This window comes from Schizosaccharomyces osmophilus, chromosome 1 (genome assembly GCF_027921745.1).
Source record: "Schizosaccharomyces osmophilus chromosome 1, complete sequence".
NCBI lineage: Eukaryota > Fungi > Ascomycota > Schizosaccharomycetes > Schizosaccharomycetales > Schizosaccharomycetaceae > Schizosaccharomyces > Schizosaccharomyces osmophilus.
In genome coordinates, this window is record NC_079238.1 from 196394 (window position 1) to 217328 (window position 20935).

A 20935-nucleotide genomic window follows, 5' to 3' on the forward strand; every position below is an offset into this window, starting at 1 on the left:
TTATACTTTTGATAACCACTATTTAACAAATTTAGGACTTTTGGATAAAAACAAATAATTAGTATGAGTAAATACAAAGACAGATGCAGTATTCATAGTCGCAGCAAGCAATCTTTATTTCACATAAAAAATTCCTTTAATTTATCATATTCTTCAATTGAGTGTCTATTAGAAATTAAGTTATTACGATTTGCGGATAGTTTGTTGAGAAATATTCATGTCCTCCGAAAAGAGAAGAATTGGTTTACACGATACAATATCAGATCTAAAAGATCAATACTGTTTTGATATGAAACTGGTTAAATTTTATTATTACATAATTTACATCCATTCTCATCCTAAGTCTTAATGTTCGTCATTATAAACTTGTACTGTCATTTCAATAATATGGTCCATTTCATATATCAAATAGACAAAAGTACTAGACAAACCTTAGTTTTGGTATAGGCTATCTGTTTTAGATAGCCTATCCTTTATCCTCTTAATGCACGAGATCTTTGTTTTTCGACAGTAAGCTTGCTTACTTGCTAAACATTATCATGGTTACCAAGAATTAATTCTCGTTTGACAGTTTCATACTGTTCCTCATCGGCAGATTCGCCATCACCAAATACTGAACTTTTGTCATTGCTGCTAGCACTCTTTCCGCGAGACTTTTTACTCTTTTTAGAATGTGGGATATGTCGTTTGATTATCCCAGCCAATTTTTTGCTTCGCGAACCATGGTATTCCCAGAAACGGTTTTGCGATCCAGATGACCTCGTACTGTCAAGCTTCCGGCTAGCCGCTGAAGCAAGTGACCGATTTTCTTCCAAATTATCTAAAATTGTAGGTTCTTGAAGACTCGCTAACTGTGCATTCATTGCCAAGCTTTCCAAATTCACGGGATGGTGATGCTCAGCGGATAATTGTTGGAGATTCAACAACTCTGCAGACATTTCTCGTTCATGCGCTTTGACGTTGTGACCGCCCTTCACTTTGTCAACGAGTAATTTACCAGAATGTGAAAGTACCGCACGAATTAGGTCATGCTTGATCCAAACAGCCAAATCAAGATATGAACAAACTTCATTTCGGTACTCTAATGTAGGAACTGATAAAACAAAGCCGTTAATGTTTTCCAAACCTAAAGAACTCATGCCGCGATAGCTCAATCGTAAAACGACGCTAGGTATTTTGAAGTAAGCTACCAACATATTATTTCCGGCACGATTCAACATTTCATGTAACTCACTTCTGCCATCCAAATCCAAGTATTTCTCTAATCCTAGCTCCTGCGAAGAATTATTCTTTTCAGCGTTGTCATTTTCAGATAAATGACCAGGCGTATGTTCTGCCACTTCTTTGTTTGTGGTTTCTGAATGTTCAGCACGATTCGAATACATACCAAATAAATTCCCTTTGTTCTCATTCCCAGGAAATGCAAAATCAAACAATTTACTTGCTAATTCATGCTCTATTTGCAAGCTTAACGGAAACAAGTTGATTTCAAAGTGCTGAACCACCTGAATACCTGCAACAGCCTCCATTAATTCCCAATGGACTCGAATGAATTTTTGTTGTAATAACTGTTCGTTGGTAAATTCGGTGTTGAAATATGGGCATATAATGTTTTCAAATTGACAACCCGGAGCTAAATTTGAGCCTTTCATAGACTCAATTTCCAAGGTATTTAGATTAGAAGAGTCTGTATTTTCGATGCGTCTGAATGTGGCGTTCTGTAAACTAACGTCCAAAAACGGTCTTTTGTTATCTTCCAGTAAATGCCACACAACTTCTTTGGCCATTATAAACCAGCTGAGATTGGATCTGGTTTTATTCTGGTTTACTCCCCGACTTTGGACGCTTGCGATAGATTCAATCAAATAGAATAACTCCTCCCCACAACGATGTAACTCGTTTTGCAAAAACAGTTGTTGAGCAATATGAGCATGAACATTGAATGTCACATCATATAATTGATGCTGTAATTTCACTTCTTCCAAGTGATGTACCCTGTTTTGCAACATAGCAACCATCTCGGGAGTACCGGTTAAATCACTGAAGTCAGCAGCTAACATTATTTCTTCTAAACGTTGACTCCTCTGCTTTTGGGATGGTTCTTGATAAAGAAGCAGATTAGTTATTATTGTGAACAAGTCGTAATACTGCGACGAGTCTGTCGAAATTACCACTCGCGGAACATCAAAAGTCAAAGTATCTGTGTGAACATCTAAATCCTCGAAATATTTCCTTCTCGAACGGACAGTTTCCTTAAGTCTTAAATCGTTGTGCTTTGTATACACAGCAGAAAAAGATACCCGATGTAAAAACCTCGAAAATGCGGCTGGCGTCAGTACAAAGTCGAAAGTAGTTTCTAAAGGGACCCAAGGAGGCCAGACCGAATTATTTTCACAGCCGTATTTATTTAAGACTAGCGTTGCTGAATCAGATACTCTAAAATCATTCGCATCAGCGGTAAAAAATTGGGACTCGTTAACATTACATAAAAATCTTCGTTCGACAAGATAATTTATATCATTGACAGGAAAGGTAGGATCAACAATACTCAATATCTTAATTTGAAGACTTTGGATTGATATAATCACAGCCTTTTGGGGGTTCATATTGCACTGTAATTGAATCTGCGGAGCAATAAATCTAAAGACATAACTTTGAATAATATCGTAATGCTTTTTAGAACCTCCTTGTATTTTGCTGTCGTATGGGTAACTTTTTCCAGCAAGGTTATCGGTTTTTACAACGAATTTCTTCTTTGCATCTTCCAGTAAGAATTTGAGGAGGTTCCTAGCGTTCTCTTTTTCTTCGTTATTGTCGGAGCAATTCCCCAGAAAATCTTCACCAGACAACTCCGGCGTTTTCTGAAGATCTTGCAGAAAACGTATTGCTTTTTGGGACATGTAATAAGCGAATCCCCTTACCCTTTCCATTTCATGAACATACGACAGAACGGCGTTTCTGACAAAATTATTCCACTTAATCTGTACATTATGGGCAACAAATCGATTATTGAAAGCATGGACACTTTCAGATAAGGTTGCATATGACAAGTCAACTTGGCCGGATAGATTGTGAGAAGGGTTTGGAAAATTTTTAGTATTCTCTAGCAAAAAACCTAATAACCGATAGTGATCATTTAAGGTAAGTACTCTCTTCTTCAAGGATTGGAACTCCTCCTTCAAATTCGCAGAGGACTGTGTACGAATGAGTTCCTCTAAAGTCTGGAGTCTTTCATTCTCCGAGTTCATAAACTCATAAAGTTCCTCCCTCCGTTTTTTGAGAAGCTCATATTGAACGGTTCTAGGATTTTTCCGACCAGGCATCATACAACGATGTGTTTTCTCATCTCCAAAACGACAAGTATCAGCAACTATTTTCTTTTCATCTTTTTCATTCTTCATGTGCGGTTTTGTATGACGATAATAAGTAAATCTTGGAGAAAAAGCGAGAGGATATATAGCACATTTTTCATTTCGTTGAGGTAGTAACCAATCAGCCTCATGAAAGTCATCTATATCAACCCAAGCAGACGGACCCTCGACTGTCCTGAAAGAAAATGACTCTTTATCTGGACCGTCAAGAGCATTCACAGGTATAGACTTGGAAGTTTCTAAGGCACCTTCATCGAAGGAGGCAGTAATAGCGCGTAAATCAATTGTTTTGAAGTCAATCTCTGCAAGATGAACACGCATAGAAGTAGTTTCTTGAGTTTTTTCAAATGTTTTATTTCTTATCTCATGCTTCTCTGAGCGCTGATGTAAATCAACTGAGAAATGCTCTACCTTTGCTTTTAGTCCTGTTGCACTCGCTGTCTTATCCTGCCAATTTTTGGTGGTTTTATAATTGTACATATGACTTATAAGTAGCGGCGACAATTCTAAAGAATACTTAAAAGTAGCCAAGTGTCTGCCAAACCTTTTGGAAGAACCACTATCAAAACTGGGGAAAAGGGGCTTTCTTCTCAAAGGATACGACATATTATTTGAAAACAAATGCCACCATAAGGAGAAATGTGAAAACACTAATGGCGTCAGATGTATTGTGTTATAAGTTCTAACATCTTCAAATGCCTTCTCAGGATCCAAATATCGTGGAGATTCCACAGCGAGGGAGCAATGTAAATAATGACTTCGAAATCTGCGGTAGGCATCATATGTGCCATACTTGCTATCATGACAATATTTTGGAATCATTGTCTTTATTTCCCAATGCGGTTTGAAGTTCCACAAACGACACTTCATTTTACCATCGCATACCTCACAGTCCGGTTCACAGTGCCTTTCAGGCACAAACCCTGCCCGCCAGCGCACTTTACCAACCAATTTGGCAATTATTTTACGGCATCGCATGTCTTTTAAAGCAATTTGGGGTTTATGGCTATGCTGAGATTGCCTCGGTGGTAATGGCTGCCCTTCAAGGATTCCATTTATTTGCCGAGGAAAGTCAGGTATTGTAAGATAAAACTCATCACTATCCACAACTATAAAATTTGCTGAATTCTCATCACAAGCGATATCCCATTTCACGTTACCACTCCAACAGAACTGGAAACCGGCACCAGGACCAAGAATCATATAAGGATCTCTAGAACCTTTTATGGAAAGAAATATGTCTCCATTCTCTTTCCATCGAAAACGCAATTGTGAGTGAGCCACCAATCTCAACTTGTCCCAAAAACCTAAACGATCCGATGGATCGATTGGTATTTTTGTGAACGAATCTATGATACGTGTGATGTCTGTCATAGCAGGCTGATAGGATGCTGCCCACAACACGAATACTGGAAGTGAGGTGTTAATATCAATTTGAGTATCAGAAAACGTTTTTATGGGTGAAACCGTACGTGTAACATTCACTGCATACGGTAATCCCGAATAAGACTCTTTTCCAGATATTACGGGTACTGTAACATCACGAATTGCCTCAAGCGAGGCCTGTTGCTCGGTGATAACAAAATTACTCCTAAAATGCCAAGAAGCCAAATTTTTATTTTGCTTCTGACCTAATTTCGGAACATATACCATCGGCAACGGATAGTCCCTAATCCGAAATTTGGCTTTACTCATCTTCCAATCAATAAACATTGGAAAATAGATTGAGTAGCCATAATCCAGAGGCTGGCCACTTCCAACATTATTCATAAATTTGGGAAGATCTTCCAGTGGAAACGTGGGCCTGTCCATATAAAAATCGAAACCATTTAAAGCAATGTCAGCAAGTGGTGGTCGTATCGGTACTGGGATCAGTTTTTCATCGAAGTGTATGCTTCTTTCGAGCGAGTCCTCTTCTGGCCAATCTATCATTCTACGCACATGTAAACGGTTATATCTGAACTCTCTTATACGCCTAATATTCGAAATCCAAGACAAAGAATCATATTCTTTCAACATCTGACAGGCTTCTTCTTCGCTAACATTCGCCTTTTCCAAAAATGAAGTACTATCAGTATCTTCATTGCCTAGAATATCTTGGAAAGTTTTCCCCAAGTCATAAAGTCGTTTTTTCATAACTTCTTCGTTAGGACCATCAGTAGTATTGTTGGAACCAAATAACCTGGTGGTATCGTCCGAAGATCCACTTGTACTATCAGAAGATTTGGCGCTACGAAGCAGCCGCAGTCTTTCTTCAAAAGCATTCCAACGGTCCACTCGCATCTTTTGCTCAGTCAAACCAATTCGGTAAATCATGGATAGCCGTGTTTCGAAAGGATCATCATCAAGTTCAAATTTAAAGTTGGTTGACTTAACATTTAAACGAGGAACTACACGAGGTTTTTTTTGTTGCTGAGCTAGTTCGTGTTGTTCGTCAATAGTAATAGGCTTATTTGAAACACGTAATGCTGCCTTTACTGTATTAATGGCGCTTTCAATCACAAGAAAAGGAACAAATTTATGGGGGATACGAAGAGATATATAATCACAAATAACCAAGTGTAATTTCCTGGGGTTTTCAAATTCTGTAATGCAATAACGAAAATCGCCAAGAGCAAACAATTTATCCCATAGTTCAGGAACATCGGGGTTACGAGTATGTATCTGCATAAATTTAGCAAACAATTCTGGTAAAATCATGTCATCACGTTTTAAGATAGTCAATCTACCAACGTCAAGTAAAAGATTTATGTTGTCATCCAAATCGAATTTAAGACGAGTGTTGGTTATTCTTAATTCGAAGGTAAAGCCGTTAATGTTTGACTTTTTGCGATCGACAGGTCTTCTTTCTTCTGTATTTTCCGTATTATCATCACTGAATATAGAGCGAGTAGCTTGATATGCATATAGTAGACAGCAATTGTGTAACAACGACAAAAATCCGCGAAGGATTCCAATTTCCATAGTCAACCGGGAGGAGTTCGATTGATCATTGAACAACGTGGAGTACGTAAAGTTCGACTTCGGAACTTTAAGTAATATATGCTCGAATGTTGTTTTTTCGTCCTTATAAATCATTGACTTAACTTGAAACATTCCTATACCAATATTAAATTGGCGTGTGCCAAGAGGATTGCCTGGCTCAAAAGATCCATCAAACTGGTCGATATGACAATTTATACCACGAGGATCATCTGAAATTTCACGACGAATTGCTTTTACAATAAAAAAGACTGACTTACCCCGTATTCTAAGGCTTTTTAACCAACCCGGAAACCTGAAAAGAAAAGGAACTGAATTATTAGACCCGTGAGTTGGCTCATCTACATCTTTTTGAGGCTCTAAAGACTGCGACCTCCAGAGAAATAGGAATTTTTTCAAAGACTTAACCACTTCCTCTTCCTCAATTCGTATTCTAAACTCGTTCAGGAATAAATCCAGGTCACCAAAATTATTGTTATAAAAATAGTTAAAGGACAAGGTAATCATCTCAGAACTATTTATTAGCCATTTCCTGTTTTGCGGACTATGATAGAGAACATGGTTTGAAGCAAGCCGAAGTGAAGAATTTATTGCGAATACGTGCTCCAACGAAAATAAGTACTTAAACTCTAAAAACATTGAAGATAAATTCGCAACAATCATACCTGGGAAATTAGATCCTGATTCGGAAGATATCAGGAATCGTACCACGGGCTCATACAATGACATGGATACTTTTGTTTCAGGAAAATATTGGTAAGGCATTTCTGAACGCTCTGCAGAGGTATCAGTTTTCTTTTTCTGAAACAAAGACATAATATCATGTAATAATTCTAGCCGAATATCAAGAGATGGAGAGGTAAGCGTACTGTTTATACGCAAACTACTTTTCTGTAACTTTTCCGGCGTATTCGGATCAATTGCAAACTGCCCCAATGAGGATGTCAAGCAAGTAATGGTAACTAAGGGAATATTCAGCAGATAATGAGGAGGATGACCTGGAGTATAATTTTCGATGCTAAAAGACAATATGGACGCTAATATCTGATGAACAATTGTGTCCGCCGAAAAAAACATTCGGTGGGAGGGGCTTTTCACGTTTAGCAAATTGAGCGTAAAGCCCAGGTCACTACCATTAAAAACGTATGTAGCTCCAAGACCTGTCATGTTCCGTTTCCATAATTTAAAAGTACCAATTTGGATTTGAACTTCTGTTAGCTTCACTATGAACGCTTCGAAACTATCTTTGACTAACATAGAAGAACCTTCTTTGGGTGCACTACTTAATGATTGGCCCTCTTTTAAGAAATTGAATAAGGGACTATCCAAATCAATGCAAAAAACTCCAATTTTCACAGAGCAACGGAGTTTGTCAAGGCTGATGGTATTAACAGGATCGTTAGTCGAATATTGACTCGTAATGTTGATGTCTAAAAAATCAGTAATTTGAAGATTCTTTTTTTCGAGGTCAATGTAAAGCAGATTCAAAATTCTCAGAGAAAAATTAAAACGAGAACCCTTCGCGTCTTTTTTCATATTATTTTCAATTCCCATTGTATTCCTGCTAGGCAGTACTTCAGTAGATATATTTCCTACATCCAGAGTACCAACAAAAGGTATATTTACTTGTGACTCTTGCAAAGAAATATGTATCCATTTTATCCACCTAGCATTCAAGAGTCGAAGCCATTTTTGTTCTAGTTGTCCAAGAATAGAGGAAAGAACTTTAGTAGATTCAAAATCACCACCCGAGGCCACCGGAGAACTGGATTCATTAGCTATTTTACGATCATTGTTCCCGGGAACTAAAGTATAAGTTACGCCTTTAAGAACCAAACTTAAAAAATGTGGATTAGAAGAGGACGGACGATGAAATCGAATACCAATATAAGAAATAAATACACTTTGACCATCAGCAAAAGTATGTCTCAACCCGTATATGGAAAAGAATCCAAAGCTAGTAAAGGGCCATTTAAAATAATATGCCAGGACCCAGAAAAAGACATGAAATAAAAGAACTATTACTGTAAATAGCCATGAAGTTGAAGAACTTCTAGATGGCAAATACGTTCGTAAAAGATTGACAGTGTTTTGAAAGAAACTCATAAGTCATAAGAAATAAATAAATAAAACAGCCTTTTCAAAAAAAAAGGGAAGCGAAAAAGCGTAAAAAGAAGTATGCAACACAAACAAAATATTAATCAAAACAATACTCTTTTACGAGCAAGCTTGTCGTTAAAGAATTTATCCAAGAGCGGAAGAGAGGAAGTGTGTAGAACACAAACTAAGAAGAGTTAAGTTACAAAATAGTTACTTTTTAATTTTTGGGCCTTAATTTTGAAACTATAATCATGCACTTTAAAACGACTCAATCTTTACAGCCAGCATGGATTTAAATACCAGTTTTCGTTAGAGAACTTTTTTAAAAAAGAACTAAGGTAATAAATAACAAAAAGTAAATTTTTTTTTGGAAAAAAGAATCATTAAGGACTTGATTAACTTCGCATGTAGTTGGTAAGAGGAGAGCTGGCGTTGCAGTGAAAAACAGTCACAGTTTCCCAAAACCAACAACATTGCAGGTGGACGAAACTTTCTTTACCACACACCAAAGAAATGGCAGCTGTCAAAGTTATTAAGAAGCACACCAAGCCTTTCAGACGCCACCAGTCTGACCGCTTCCACCGTGTCGGTGAGTCATGGAGAAAGCCCAGAGGTATTGACAACTGTGTCCGTCGCCGTTTCAAGGGTGTCATTCGCATGCCCAAGATTGGTTATGGTAACAACAAGAAGACCAGATACTGCATGCCTAACGGTTTGAAGGCTTTCGTCGTCCGCAACGTCGCTGACGTCGAGCTTTTGTTGATGCATAACAAGACATACGCTGCTGAGATTGCTTCTAATGTTTCTGCTCGTAAGCGCGTCGATATTGTTGAAAAGGCCCGTGCTCTTGGTGTTAAGGTCACTAATGCTGGTGCCAAGGTTCGCTCTCAGGAGTAAATAGATTCGATCCTAGTGCAGTGAATGAAAAAAGTACTTGGTATTGGATTTTCATATGCGTTATTTAGCAGTGTAAAGTTAAAAGCTGCTGTTGAGGAAAGCTGTAAAAATCACTCCTGTATGGCATGAATATGGTTTAAACTTGAAACTCGATAGGAGCTTTACTTTCAAGCATTGTGTTTTTGCTTTTCAATTTGTGTGAATTATCTCAAACATCTTTACAAAAATGCGTAGACTCATCACCTTTTTACCGACTTCATCATATTTATAATATATTAACTTATTAAATGACTTATGTGAACATCATACTCGTAAAAAATTTTATTTTTCTGGCATTTCCCATATTGAGGAAATCCACTAATAATCAGTTCAACATCAATATTATGAAAGCTTTGATTTTAAATTCTGTGTTACAGAAGACTTTTCAAGGTCAAAATTGAATTGAACTTGTTAAACTAATCACCAAAAATTGCTAGTGGTTTACGTGTCGGTCGATACCGTCGTCCACTCCACACACAATACCAACCCTTAGCAAAGCTTCTTATATTAGTCGATTCCTATACTTTTTGTCCATATTAATACTTGCAGGATAACAAACGTTTCATCAGTTTGTTTAATACTGGAAACACCCTTGTTGATTCATTCGGGATCACTGTTTTTCTTGATGGAGACTTACGATGACTCATGTTTGCCAACAAATCCCACTACAGAAAGTGACTATCACGGAGGCTTTCCATATTGTTCTGTACATGCGCAAATCTTCGGCAGTGTGTCAGACTGTATGATAATGCGAAAGAAAGCACCTGCAAATGAACAAGAGGCTTTACGTGATGTGGTTTGGGAGACACGAACTATTAATAAAAAGCTTCGTAAGTAATATACCTATGCTTTTGCTTTTGTTAACTGATATATAGATGTTACACCGATTCATGCAAACATTACGTCCGTGCTAATCGTTTCTAAGCCTGGAGATGAAGAAGTTGAGGAAAAAGTACGAGAACTAATAGACTGGCTGCTGTCTTTGGAAAACGTTGTTATATTTATTCAGAAAAGTATGGAATCTTTGTTTAAAAAGCACGAGAGAATTCAATACTGGACCACTTTATTATGTACCAAACAGTCACAGCTGTTTGATTTGGTTTTGGCAGTAAGTACAACTTGCCTATGATAGATGCAGTGTTAACGATCATGTAGCTGGGAGGAGATGGGACGGTTCTGTACACAAGCCGTCTATTTCAAAGAACTGTTCCTCCAATTATGCCTTTTGCCATGGGCACTTTGGGATTTTTAACGTATGTTAAACTTGTTTAGCCTTTTATTCAGAAGGAATCATACGCTAATAAACATGCTAGACATTTTGATATCAATAACTACAAAACCTCTATTTCAGATATTTGCAAGGAAATGTACATCCATCTGAGAACTCGCTTTGAATGTCGTGTCATGAAGAAACGGGATAGGAGCAAGTTGGTTAGTATTGATTATCATTTGTCGCAGTCTTTGTGTGCAACAAACACAGATACACACGACTTTACGAAATCATTGGTAGTTTTAAATGAAGTTGTTATTGATCGAGGCCCCAATACTTCAATGAGCGATTTAATGCTATACGTCGATTCCAAGTATTTGACGACTGTAAAAGCTGATGGACTCTGCGTGTCCACACCGACAGGATCGACTGCATATTCGGTAAGTGGTATCTATAGAAATTGATCATGCTAATAATGAATTAGCTGGCGGCTGGTGGTTCGCTTTGTCATCCTGATATCTCTGTCATGATTGTTAGCCCAATTTGCGCTCATTCATTGAGTTTACGACCTATCCATGTTCCTGATTCGATGGCTCTTCATGTCGTTGTTCCTCAAGATGCTTCTCAAAGTAGCTGGTATGTTTGCTCGAAGAAAAGAATACCAAACAAACAAATTAAATTCTTGAAAAATCTAACCAATTTACAAACAGGATTTCTTTCGACGGTAGAAATCGGACTGAATTATTACCAGGAGATTATTTAACCGTTCGTATTTCACGATATCCTTTCCCCACTGTGCATTCTTCGGAAGATGATGCCGATTGGTTTGAAAGTATTAAACGAACTCTAATGTGGAATCAAAACTGATTCGAAGTAAACGAGTAAGATGATTTATATCTATACCTATATATGATTTATATGTATTAACCGGTAATGAAATTTTGTACATCCTTTACACATGGCATTCCTCTCTTGTTCTTTCTTCAAAGTCATAGTTTTTTTGTAGTCTTTGTCTCAACTTCACGTATATCACTTTCGCTTGATTCTTCTGGCTTTTGCTCTAAATCAGCTTGAGCAGCTTTACTAAGTTTTTCTCCAAGGAAGTCTGTCAAGGTAGTCTCATTATCCAACGGACCTTGTATCTGCTGATGGTATATATTCAAAAGATGTTCTAATGAATTTCCTTCTACTTCATCATTGTCTTCCTCAGCGTTTGATGATGCTTCTTCCAGGTCATGTTGCTTTGCAGACTGCCCTTCCAAAACTCCTAGTGCTAAATCCTACAAATTTTAGCGAACTTCTTTTTTTTTTACAAACACAGCGTACCATTTCTATGTAGTTCTCGTCATTTGAAAGATCTTGAAGGTCATGTTTGCCGCCCGAATTATGCAACTCTTCATTTGCTTCTTTCAACTGAGGAAGAAACGATCTACATTGATCAAGAACTATGGATAAATGATGAGTTATTAAAGAAAATAAATTGACGACTTACCAGAAGATCGGGCAGAATTTGATTGTTGATTTGGATCCATACGAAAATTTTTTATTTCTGCTCTTTCAGAAAGATTCGATCAAACTTGAAAATCAATGGCAATACGAATTGCCTCTATGGTATTCTTTTTCTTTAATAAAAAGCTTGAAATTGACTGTCAATGTCAAAATCTTGGCACGATTTGTAGAATGAGATGTAATACAATGCAGGTATAATGATCACTGTTGATAAACTCAGACATAGTGAATATCTAATGCTCGCGGAAAAGTAGTCTTTAATTTAACCACATAATAGACAGATTAATTACGCAAACGGCCACAGTAAAGAATAAATTGAAGGAAAAATTCACAAATAATACAACCTATGGCGCTTGCAGAACTGTTCATGAAGACTAGATACGCAGTTGAACAGACTTTCTTCAAATTCAGGACTTACTTCAGCCATTCTACTTGCTGCTGCTTATAATTATGCTAGTTTACAATAGTTATTTAATTACGTTTAGAGTGGAAACGAAAACCAAATCTGGTTGATGCCTCAAAAAACCATATATAGTATTGTAGGTAAGGAAATATTAACCTTTCTAAACACGACCAGCAGCAGCGACCTTGGCGTTGAAACGCTCCTTGCGCTCCTCGCCAGTAAGCTTTCTTTGCGTGTACTTGAGGGATTCGGCCTTGATAGCAGAAAGGTCCTTGTCGCTCTTCTTGGGAGTGGGATCTTCACGGATCTTGGAGAAAGCCTCAGCATAGATATCTTCAAGTTGGTCACTCTCAATACCATCAGCAATCAAGCTAGAGAATTGCTTTTGGAAACGCTCTTCATCATCATCAATAAGCATTTCCATGTACTCAGCAACGTGACCACCGTAGATGTACTTGCGGACAGTCTCGTCATCCAATTCCTCAGATTCAATGTCGTAACCAGGGAAACGGCTAGGAGAGTGAGGAACGTATAAACCACCATCAGAGGCACCCTTCATGGCACCGAAGACACGAGAACCAGTAGAGGTACGCTTCAAACCAACATCCAAGAAGACCTTGAAGGGGCGAGGACCATCCTCCATGGCTTCGGTGAGTTCAAATTGACCCTCGGGTTCAGTGATACCCTCGTACTTGTCAGCAAGGCCAATCTTGATGAGAGCACGACGAGCGACCAAAAGACCGGTAGCATAAGCAGCGGACCAGTTAGCCAAACCCCACTTGATACCGTAGCGGGGAAGCTCAGAAGAGTGAGCAGCAGCAAGAACATAGTCACCGGTAACTCTAGAAGAGATAACTTGGCAGGTCACGAAACGGTTGGAGAAACGGACAACCAAACGGTACTTGGGAGCATTGTACTTGTTCTTAGCTTGAGAAATCAAGCGCTTACGAGCATAGTAGTCAGTCTTACCTTCACGACGACGACGATACTTAGTTTGAAAGCGTGAAAAGTAAGGGCTGCTCTTGACCTGCTTAACGAAAGCCATTTCTGTAGACGGAGAATTTGACGCTTTCAGTGTCTTACACTTTTTGTCGAGGGCTTCTAATAGCAGTCACAACAAAACAGCCCTAACCTAATAACCAACGAAAACAGTAATGCGAGCCGGAGTGCAGTTCGTAAAATCAAGGCTGCAGCGTTTTGCCCTTTATAGAAAATAAAAATCATTTCTCTCGGTGTAAGTCAGAGACATTGTCTTGCTTACAGTATGAAGGGAGGACTCATTGCTATTAATAAACCGTCTGGGAAATCTTCAGCTCAATGCTTAAATGGTACGGAATGATCGTTAGACAAGTTAACTGTCGGACAAGCAGTGAACCCTTCCTGTCTGTACAGGGATTTCTAAGGCTTTCAGAACGAGTTTACTAAACAAATATTTTATAGAAATTAAGGCAATTATATCTAAGAGCGAATTGGCGAAATTCTTTCAATCAGACCCTCCTCATCCTAATGATAAAAATAGCAAACGCAAGAAGTGGAAACGGAACGACATTAAGATAGGTCATGGCGGTACTCTCGATCCTTTAGCATCAGGAGTTTTAGTTGTTGGTCTAGGCATTGGAACAAAACAGTTACCAACACTATTATCTTGTGTGAAAACGTACAAGGCCACCTGCTTATTTGGATGTTCCACCAATACTTACGATTCATCCGGAAAAATCATCCGCGTTGCTACAAAAATTCCTAGCAAGGAAGAAGTTGCAGATGGCTTAGCAGCATTTCGCGGTGATATCCTTCAGCTCCCTCCATTGTATTCCGCTTTGCATATACAAGGAAAACGCTTGTATGAATATGCCCGGGAAGGACTACCCCTTCCTGAAGCTGTGAAACCTCGTCCCATGAAATGTGACCACCTTGAACTTGTGGAATTTCACGAAAAAGGTCAGCATAGCTATAACGATCCTGATGTGTTTGCAAGCAAAGAAGAAATAGAATCAGAAGAACTCTTACGCCCGGTTTCTGATTTTGAAAAGAAAGAGGCCGTAAATAATTCAGAAATTGCTAAGGAAAATGATTCTCCTCAAGAAAGCAAAGATGATTTCCAGCAAAAATCCTCTGTTGAAGATGCTCCTGCTGTCAAGTCTGCTTCTGACGAAAGTGTTCCAAAAACAGAAGAAAAGGATGACCAAACAAGCAAAAATGAACCAAAGGGTAAGAAAAGAAAGTTAGAGGTTACTGATTTAGAACGTGGTTCACGCCCTCCAATTGGTCCTTCTGCGGTTTTGGATATGAGCGTTTCTTCAGGATTTTATGTCAGATCTGTAATACACGACCTTGCCCACCATATTGGAAGTGAAGCCCATATGGTGGATTTAATTCGTACTCAACAAGGTGATTTCGTCTTGGACGGGGATGCTTGTTTCGAGTTTGAAGAGTTTCAATCTGCCGGTTGGGAGCAAAAATTGGCCTCTTTATTAAAACTCGATCTCGACATAGAAAACAAAGAAAATTGAGTTATAAATAAAATTTTTTGAAAGAAGTAATCGTAAATTACTTTTTGAATAAATAGTTATAAACAGTCAAGGGTCCGCAAATCTAAATCAATTAGTGCCTACGGTTTCCGTACATATGCCTTGAACTCCTTCAAACGTCCAATTTTTCCTGGATTTGATAAATAGTTTTGTAACTGATCCTTCCGTTTTGTCGTCTTCTTTCCATAAATTAGTCTAGTGATCATATCAGCAGCACCACCAGCTTTCAAGGTCTTTTCATCAAAAGGAACCTTTTTGCTTTTAAGTATTTCCTTCTGGGAATCATAAGCGGGCTTTTTTCTCCAGGCAGCGTTTCTTAAAATCAAAGCAGGTGGTAACTTGTAGCGTTCGGCATAATTGTCGGCTCCTCGGATTGCCAAGGCAAGGCTATTGATATTGGTTCCTACTACTTTCTTTCTATTATAAGTATATTGGCCTAAAATTTGCTTTTCGTAAGCGATTACACTATAATTTCCAGAGTCAATGTCAGTATCGACGACAAGTGCTCCTGATTTCGTTGACAGAGCATAGCGATTCATTCTCAAAGGTACCCAAGCATTACGTGAGATTGAATATATATTCTGGTCGTTCTTTTCCATATCCTTCAATAACTCAGAAAGCTGTCGAGCTTTTCTATAGTGAAGAATGCTATGAATACCAGCTGTTCCAGGGTCATAGTCTGCAATTTCCGAGCTGGCCTCATTTATCTTCTTTGGTTCAGAGAGTGAATCAAATTCAATAATTCCGGAAAGGGTGGGTTGCAAATGAAGAGGAACGCGATTAAAAGAATTGCAAAAATCCAAGACTAAGCAATCTTCTTTACCAGGAGATAGGCGTAAACCTCTTCCAATCATCTGCGTCAATAAATTAGGAGAGTTTGTAGGTCGAGCAATAATAAGGCAATCAATATTAGGAATATCAGCACCTTCGGTTAATACCATGCAGTTTACAAGTACGGGAAACTTTTTCTCTCGAAATTTTTGTACTAAACTTTTCCTTTCATCTGAATTAGTGTGACCGGATAGAACCTTAGCATCAATTCCTAATGTTCGAAAAGCATTACAAACTTTCAGCGAGTGCTCTACTGTTGTACAAAAAACAAGCGTCGAAGAGCGGGTTTCTACTTCGGTTAGTGCTATTCCAATTATAGCTAATTAAAACTAAAGTTGTTGACTTACTGGCATGTTGTATCCAAGCCTGAGGAATCTGAAAAATGGCAGATTTTGACTGAACTTCACGCTCAAACGCTTCGCGATCATCACGATCCGTTGATTCTGCTAAATTCAAGTTCGGTGACCAGTTTATTCCAATTACTTTTTGTTGAACTAACCTTATCAATTGTCAGTAAAGCTCAATAGAACGGAGACATTGATACTTACCACTTTTCACCTATCATATCAACAAAATGTCTATAAGTGTTAGCGAACTTCATAATAAATCACAATACCTATGGTACACAATCTCGTCAACACCTTTACTAAGCGACCTTCCATCCGCACGATAAAATGTTGCTGTGAGACCAACTAAGTAGACTTTTGAATTTGCTTCATCTGCCCCAAAATGTCTCAAAACCCGAAGGTAGGTAGGAGCTGCCAAATGATGAACTTCATCAACAATAACTAGTTTAAAATTTTCCGGGTTATATTTTTGTAATCGATCTCCTTTTAGTGACATAGGAGATGCCACAGTAATGGGAGCCTTGCCAGTAGCATGCTGTGAGCCCATGTCGATTTCAACGTTCTACCAAAATTAGCATGAGGATCAAGAATAAAATTGAACTTACCTCCTTTTTAAAACTTTCTAAACAGACCGCATACGCTTGCTGAGCAAGTTCTCTTCGATGCACAAGGATTAAACATTGATTCGCATTAGTTCTTAATTCCGGTGTCTTTTGAATGAGATGAGGGAAAAGAGCCTTTCGTATATATTAATAACATAGTAAGTAATATGTAAACTTACGGTCTTGCCAGATCCTGTAGCCAAAGATATGCCAACCCTTTTCTTCCCTGCTTTGAATGCCCTACAGCAGGATTCAATGCATTCTTCTTGATACGGACGAAGAACTTTTCCAAAAGTACGAATCGTATATACTCGTTTAGGTAGGAGTAGCTGTAATGACCACGGTGCTAAACTCTTATGGAAAATGAACATAGTCACTCCTAGTAGCCGAGCTTTTCTATAAATATAAATATAAATATAAATATTTAAATAAATTTATAAATAAGACGCGATCCTTATTGGGAAGAAGAAATAGCTGAGAGGTATAATTAAGAGCGGGCTATAGTTTACACTGAATCGTTCAATTCAAAAGAATACTGTATTTACGCTCTCAATATTGATCAAAAAAATAACTCCATCATCATTTAGAGTGATAGTCTTATTTAATTTATATGAGGAAGGTAAAACGCAGGAGCTATGCTTATTGTGTGGGCTAGTCTGCTGGAGAAATGTTATACTTCAATAAAAGCAGAGATTGAAAGAAGGTGACATTGGTATTAAAAGTAAAATGCAATAACTTTTAACAATTGTTAGAAACTAAAACATTGTTGTTGTACGCTTTAAATGAGAATCATCATATTATATACACATAACTTAAGTAACTTTAGTAACTTTTATCCCAGAACTAATATACAATCTTCAAAATTTATATAAAAACCCTCTAAAAACCACTCCTTTTCTTCTTCTTTTTTTGTCTCGCTCCAAACTTGCCCGTCACGACCTGAGACATAACCGGTGTAGCCTGACTTGAAAATTCAGGAAAGGATGATGACTGTGACGGAGGAAGAACATCTTCGGATTGTACTGTGGCAATCTGACTAGAAGGAAGAACGAACGATGACAATGAAGGCTCACTAAACTCCAGAGTTTGGCTGGTTACTGGCTCAGATATATCAACGGCTGAATCACCAATGTTGTACGTAGTATTGACTTTCCCTAAAGTCCATCCTTTTAGTATTTCACTCGCATCCTCATGTAGTTTCACAAGCTGTTTGGTTTGAAAAGGTGAAATGAAGGACAGCTCAACATTTTGAAAAGACTCAAGGCTTACATCTGCAGAGGAACCAGGAAGCAGCTTAGCAAATCCAATTGAAGATATCAAAACATAATTGGTTATGTGATGCAGAGCATTAAGTCGTAAATCAACCACTGATTTAAAATTCGCATCTGAAGCTAGTGGAGTAATCCAAACTTTGGATAGATTCTTCGAGAGTTCTTTGGCATGCGAACCGTCAGTGGTGTTCATTGGGAGTCTCAAATTTGAGATATATGGAAAGTACCCAGGAATGACAGTACCTTTAATGTATTTCACAACATCATCCAATCCCTCAAATTGAGTAGACAGTATTTTATTTTGCAATAAATCGGACAAAGTCAATATCAATTCGTTCGGTAGTGTTCGATTAACTTGCAAATCGTTTTGTAATAAAGTGGATAAGTCATTTAAGGAAATTAATTTTGGATCTTTTGCCTCAGAGATTAGCCAATTTTGTAACCTCTTGATGGAAGGATGGACGACATATGCTTTGTAAAATTCTGCTTCTTCTTCAACGTTATCCAACTCTACTTTTTCCTCATCATTTAGATTCAAGTACTTTAAAGATGCCAAAAATCGTGTCGAATCATTCACTTCCTCTAACTCATAAATTTCCGAAGAACTTTTTTCACAGAGTAGGTTTATAGCCAGGGAACCATCAGATCGATGTACAATTACTGACCAAAAAGGTGAGTCAACGTACGAACTTTGGGTAGATTGATCCTCTTCAGAATCAATGAAATAACATGGTTGCATAGCTAATGATTGTATAGGAACCTGAATATCATGCAAAAGTAGAAAAGGTGGTCCAGAGGAAACAGCAAGCGTTCTATCCCTGGAAAAATGAAATTCCTGAATAATTCCATTTAACCTTGAAAACACTGACACATAAATACTATCGATAAAAGCGTTGAAGACTTTTAATTGAAGAGTAGGATCACGGCTACGATGATGTTTCCAAACCAACAAAGATTGAAGGGGCTGCTGAAGATCCATCCATATGACAGAATCTGTAGTTAGGATAAAGAATTCGGACGCTACGTGCAGCACCTCCGATGAGACTTGCAAGATATGCGAATTTTCTTCACATTTATACAAAAGACGCGGAGCTGAAGGGTTCGATGGAAGGAAATGTACAACGGCTTTGTCATTTGCTAGCAATAGTCCAAAGGAGCTACCTTCCCAAATTATTCTATACCTGCTTTCAGAAGAGGTTGATGTCTTTCGTTGATCCTTATCGTTGCTTTTACTAGCAAGTGTAGAACTAGATAAAGCAACTTCATAATTGGCCTGAAAAGTACCTGATAAATACTCACGGTAACCATCTTCTAGTATTTGCCATATTTTCCAATTTCCTGACACGGATATGGTAGCAAAAAGGGAAGGATCAGAGGGGTGCGAAGACATATGGGCAAAGGCATCGGAGTCATAAACATCCTTCGCATAAATAAAACGTAAGGGAATTGCAGAAATAAAAGCAGGTGAATCATCTTGCTCCAAAAAAAGGATGTGATAACTGATTTTGAACAAAACAACTTCCGTGGCTGTTAGGACATAAAGAAGGGAAGATGCTTGAGGCCCAAACATAACCTGCAAGATTGGTTCCTGAAATTTCCATGAAGGATACGGGTGTAAATGAAAAGCCGGAACATGTAAAGGGAAGGGATGTGATTCCATACCCAGGGCAGACTGTAATTTCGGGGTCGCCTGGAACATCCAAGTAGACGGTTTGCAGAGGTAGAGAAAATGATTGCCCTCATCATGCTGATTTTGTATAAAAGAAAAACACCGCGTAGGAAGAAACCGACTCTGTGGTGTAGGAGGAAGGACTCCAATAGCCGATGTGTTGATGACTGATGGGTCAAACACCTTGCCCGCTTCCGTTGTAAGATGCGATTCTCGGCTTAAAGGGTACAAAACCTCATGGGGAATATAGTGAAAAATCCCGTCTGTACGGATTGCATCGTTTGCACTTGACGCCAGCGAAGTAGCTTCACCAGAAAGACTTTCAACGTTTAGAAACTTGTAATTAGGATCTCCTGGTAATATCTTCCATATATATCTTGTTGGAACAAATTCAATTCCCGTAGAAGAGGGAAAACGCGTAAAAGCCCATTTATTCTGATCAACTGTTTCAGCGCGATGAGTTCCGGTAGGGTCCAGTAATAGACCAGCACCAATTAAACCATAGTCTAATGAAATAAAAAAAGTGTTGTGGATCGCATCAATAGGCCATGTTGACATGGAGGTCAGTGTTCTTTTTGTGTGAGCACTGCTCAAATACAAAAGGGTATTTAGTTTCAGAAAACTCAGAAATGGGTAACAGCAAAAAACGAAGTGACATAAACAAAAACGTAAATAAAGTGAGTTTTGTTTCGTGTCGCCTTTTGTGCTTCAATTCTCAATTTTGAAGCAAAGTATATTTAGATTCCAAACTGTAACTTCAAGAATGCTTATCGTTTGCTTTTTTTCTTCTGTCCACCGTTTTTTCTCGTTTTTGTATCATCTTACATTAAAATGATGTTGCCTTTTCAATATGTAAAGATCGCTAGTCATTTACGAGCTATTTTCTGGTTTTTATTTATTATTTTGTTTTTTTGTTAGAAGAAATAAACCATCGTTAATGAAGCCGTGAATTTCCAAAGTCGCCAACTGTTACTTTCGTCCTGTTTTAGATGTATGCTGCTTCTGCTCATCACCATATAAGTCGTACCACTGGTGAATGACGACCAGTTTCATGTTATATTCTGCTCTAAGCCAAAAGGTATTTTGGAACGGATTGTTTTGTATATTAAATTAGTTCTGGATTGTGAAAGTTCTGTAGTATTGACACTTGAATCAATACTACAACTGCATGGTTGG

At 38.1% G+C, this 20935-nt stretch overlaps 8 protein-coding genes across 8 annotated transcripts; 3 read left to right on the plus strand and 5 right to left on the minus strand.

Annotated features, from left to right (window-relative positions):
• Positions 1-527: 527 nt before the first annotated feature.
• hob2 (ER-PM contact site phospholipid-binding protein Hob2) lies at positions 528-8459 on the minus strand (the record flags this gene model as incomplete). Its single annotated transcript, XM_056178886.1, has 1 exon — positions 528-8459. One exon carries the CDS (start codon positions 8457-8459, stop codon positions 528-530), a length of 7932 nt encoding a protein of 2643 aa, XP_056035374.1.
• Positions 8460-8966: 507 nt separating this feature from the next.
• Positions 8967-9350, plus strand: rpl3202 (60S ribosomal protein L32; the record flags this gene model as incomplete). Its single annotated transcript, XM_056178887.1, has 1 exon — positions 8967-9350. The coding sequence occupies one exon, from the start codon at positions 8967-8969 to the stop codon at positions 9348-9350; it is 384 nt and encodes a 127-aa protein (XP_056035373.1).
• Positions 9351-10014: 664 nt separating this feature from the next.
• Positions 10015-11466, plus strand: SOMG_00090 (NAD/NADH kinase; the record flags this gene model as incomplete). Its single annotated transcript, XM_056178888.1, has 6 exons — positions 10015-10219; positions 10265-10497; positions 10545-10642; positions 10703-11039; positions 11084-11235; positions 11310-11466. 6 exons carry the CDS (start codon positions 10015-10017, stop codon positions 11464-11466), a joined length of 1182 nt encoding a protein of 393 aa, XP_056035179.1.
• Positions 11467-11588: 122 nt separating this feature from the next.
• On the minus strand, positions 11589-12131 carry new4 (client-loading PAQosome cofactor; the record flags this gene model as incomplete). The annotated part of the gene is made up of 3 exons (XM_056178889.1): positions 11589-11879; positions 11926-12044; positions 12092-12131. The coding sequence occupies 3 exons, from the start codon at positions 12129-12131 to the stop codon at positions 11589-11591; spliced, it is 450 nt and encodes a 149-aa protein (XP_056035026.1).
• Positions 12132-12671: 540 nt separating this feature from the next.
• rpl501 (60S ribosomal protein L5) lies at positions 12672-13556 on the minus strand (the record flags this gene model as incomplete). Its single annotated transcript, XM_056178890.1, has 1 exon — positions 12672-13556. One exon carries the CDS (start codon positions 13554-13556, stop codon positions 12672-12674), a length of 885 nt encoding a protein of 294 aa, XP_056035177.1.
• A 219-nt stretch (positions 13557-13775) lies between these two features.
• pus4 (tRNA pseudouridine synthase Pus4) lies at positions 13776-15021 on the plus strand (the record flags this gene model as incomplete). Its single annotated transcript, XM_056178891.1, has 2 exons — positions 13776-13839; positions 13952-15021. 2 exons carry the CDS (start codon positions 13776-13778, stop codon positions 15019-15021), a joined length of 1134 nt encoding a protein of 377 aa, XP_056035178.1.
• Positions 15022-15119: 98 nt separating this feature from the next.
• On the minus strand, positions 15120-17190 carry irc3 (mitochondrial DNA branch migration helicase Irc3; the record flags this gene model as incomplete). The annotated part of the gene is made up of 6 exons (XM_056178892.1): positions 15120-16159; positions 16218-16369; positions 16419-16448; positions 16487-16779; positions 16823-16954; positions 16999-17190. 6 exons carry the CDS (start codon positions 17188-17190, stop codon positions 15120-15122), a joined length of 1839 nt encoding a protein of 612 aa, XP_056035183.1.
• Positions 17191-17698: 508 nt separating this feature from the next.
• rrn6 (RNA polymerase I general transcription initiation factor subunit Rrn6) lies at positions 17699-20317 on the minus strand (the record flags this gene model as incomplete). The annotated part of the gene is made up of 1 exon (XM_056178893.1): positions 17699-20317. The coding sequence occupies one exon, from the start codon at positions 20315-20317 to the stop codon at positions 17699-17701; it is 2619 nt and encodes an 872-aa protein (XP_056035184.1).
• Between the last annotated feature and the right edge of the window lie 618 nt (positions 20318-20935).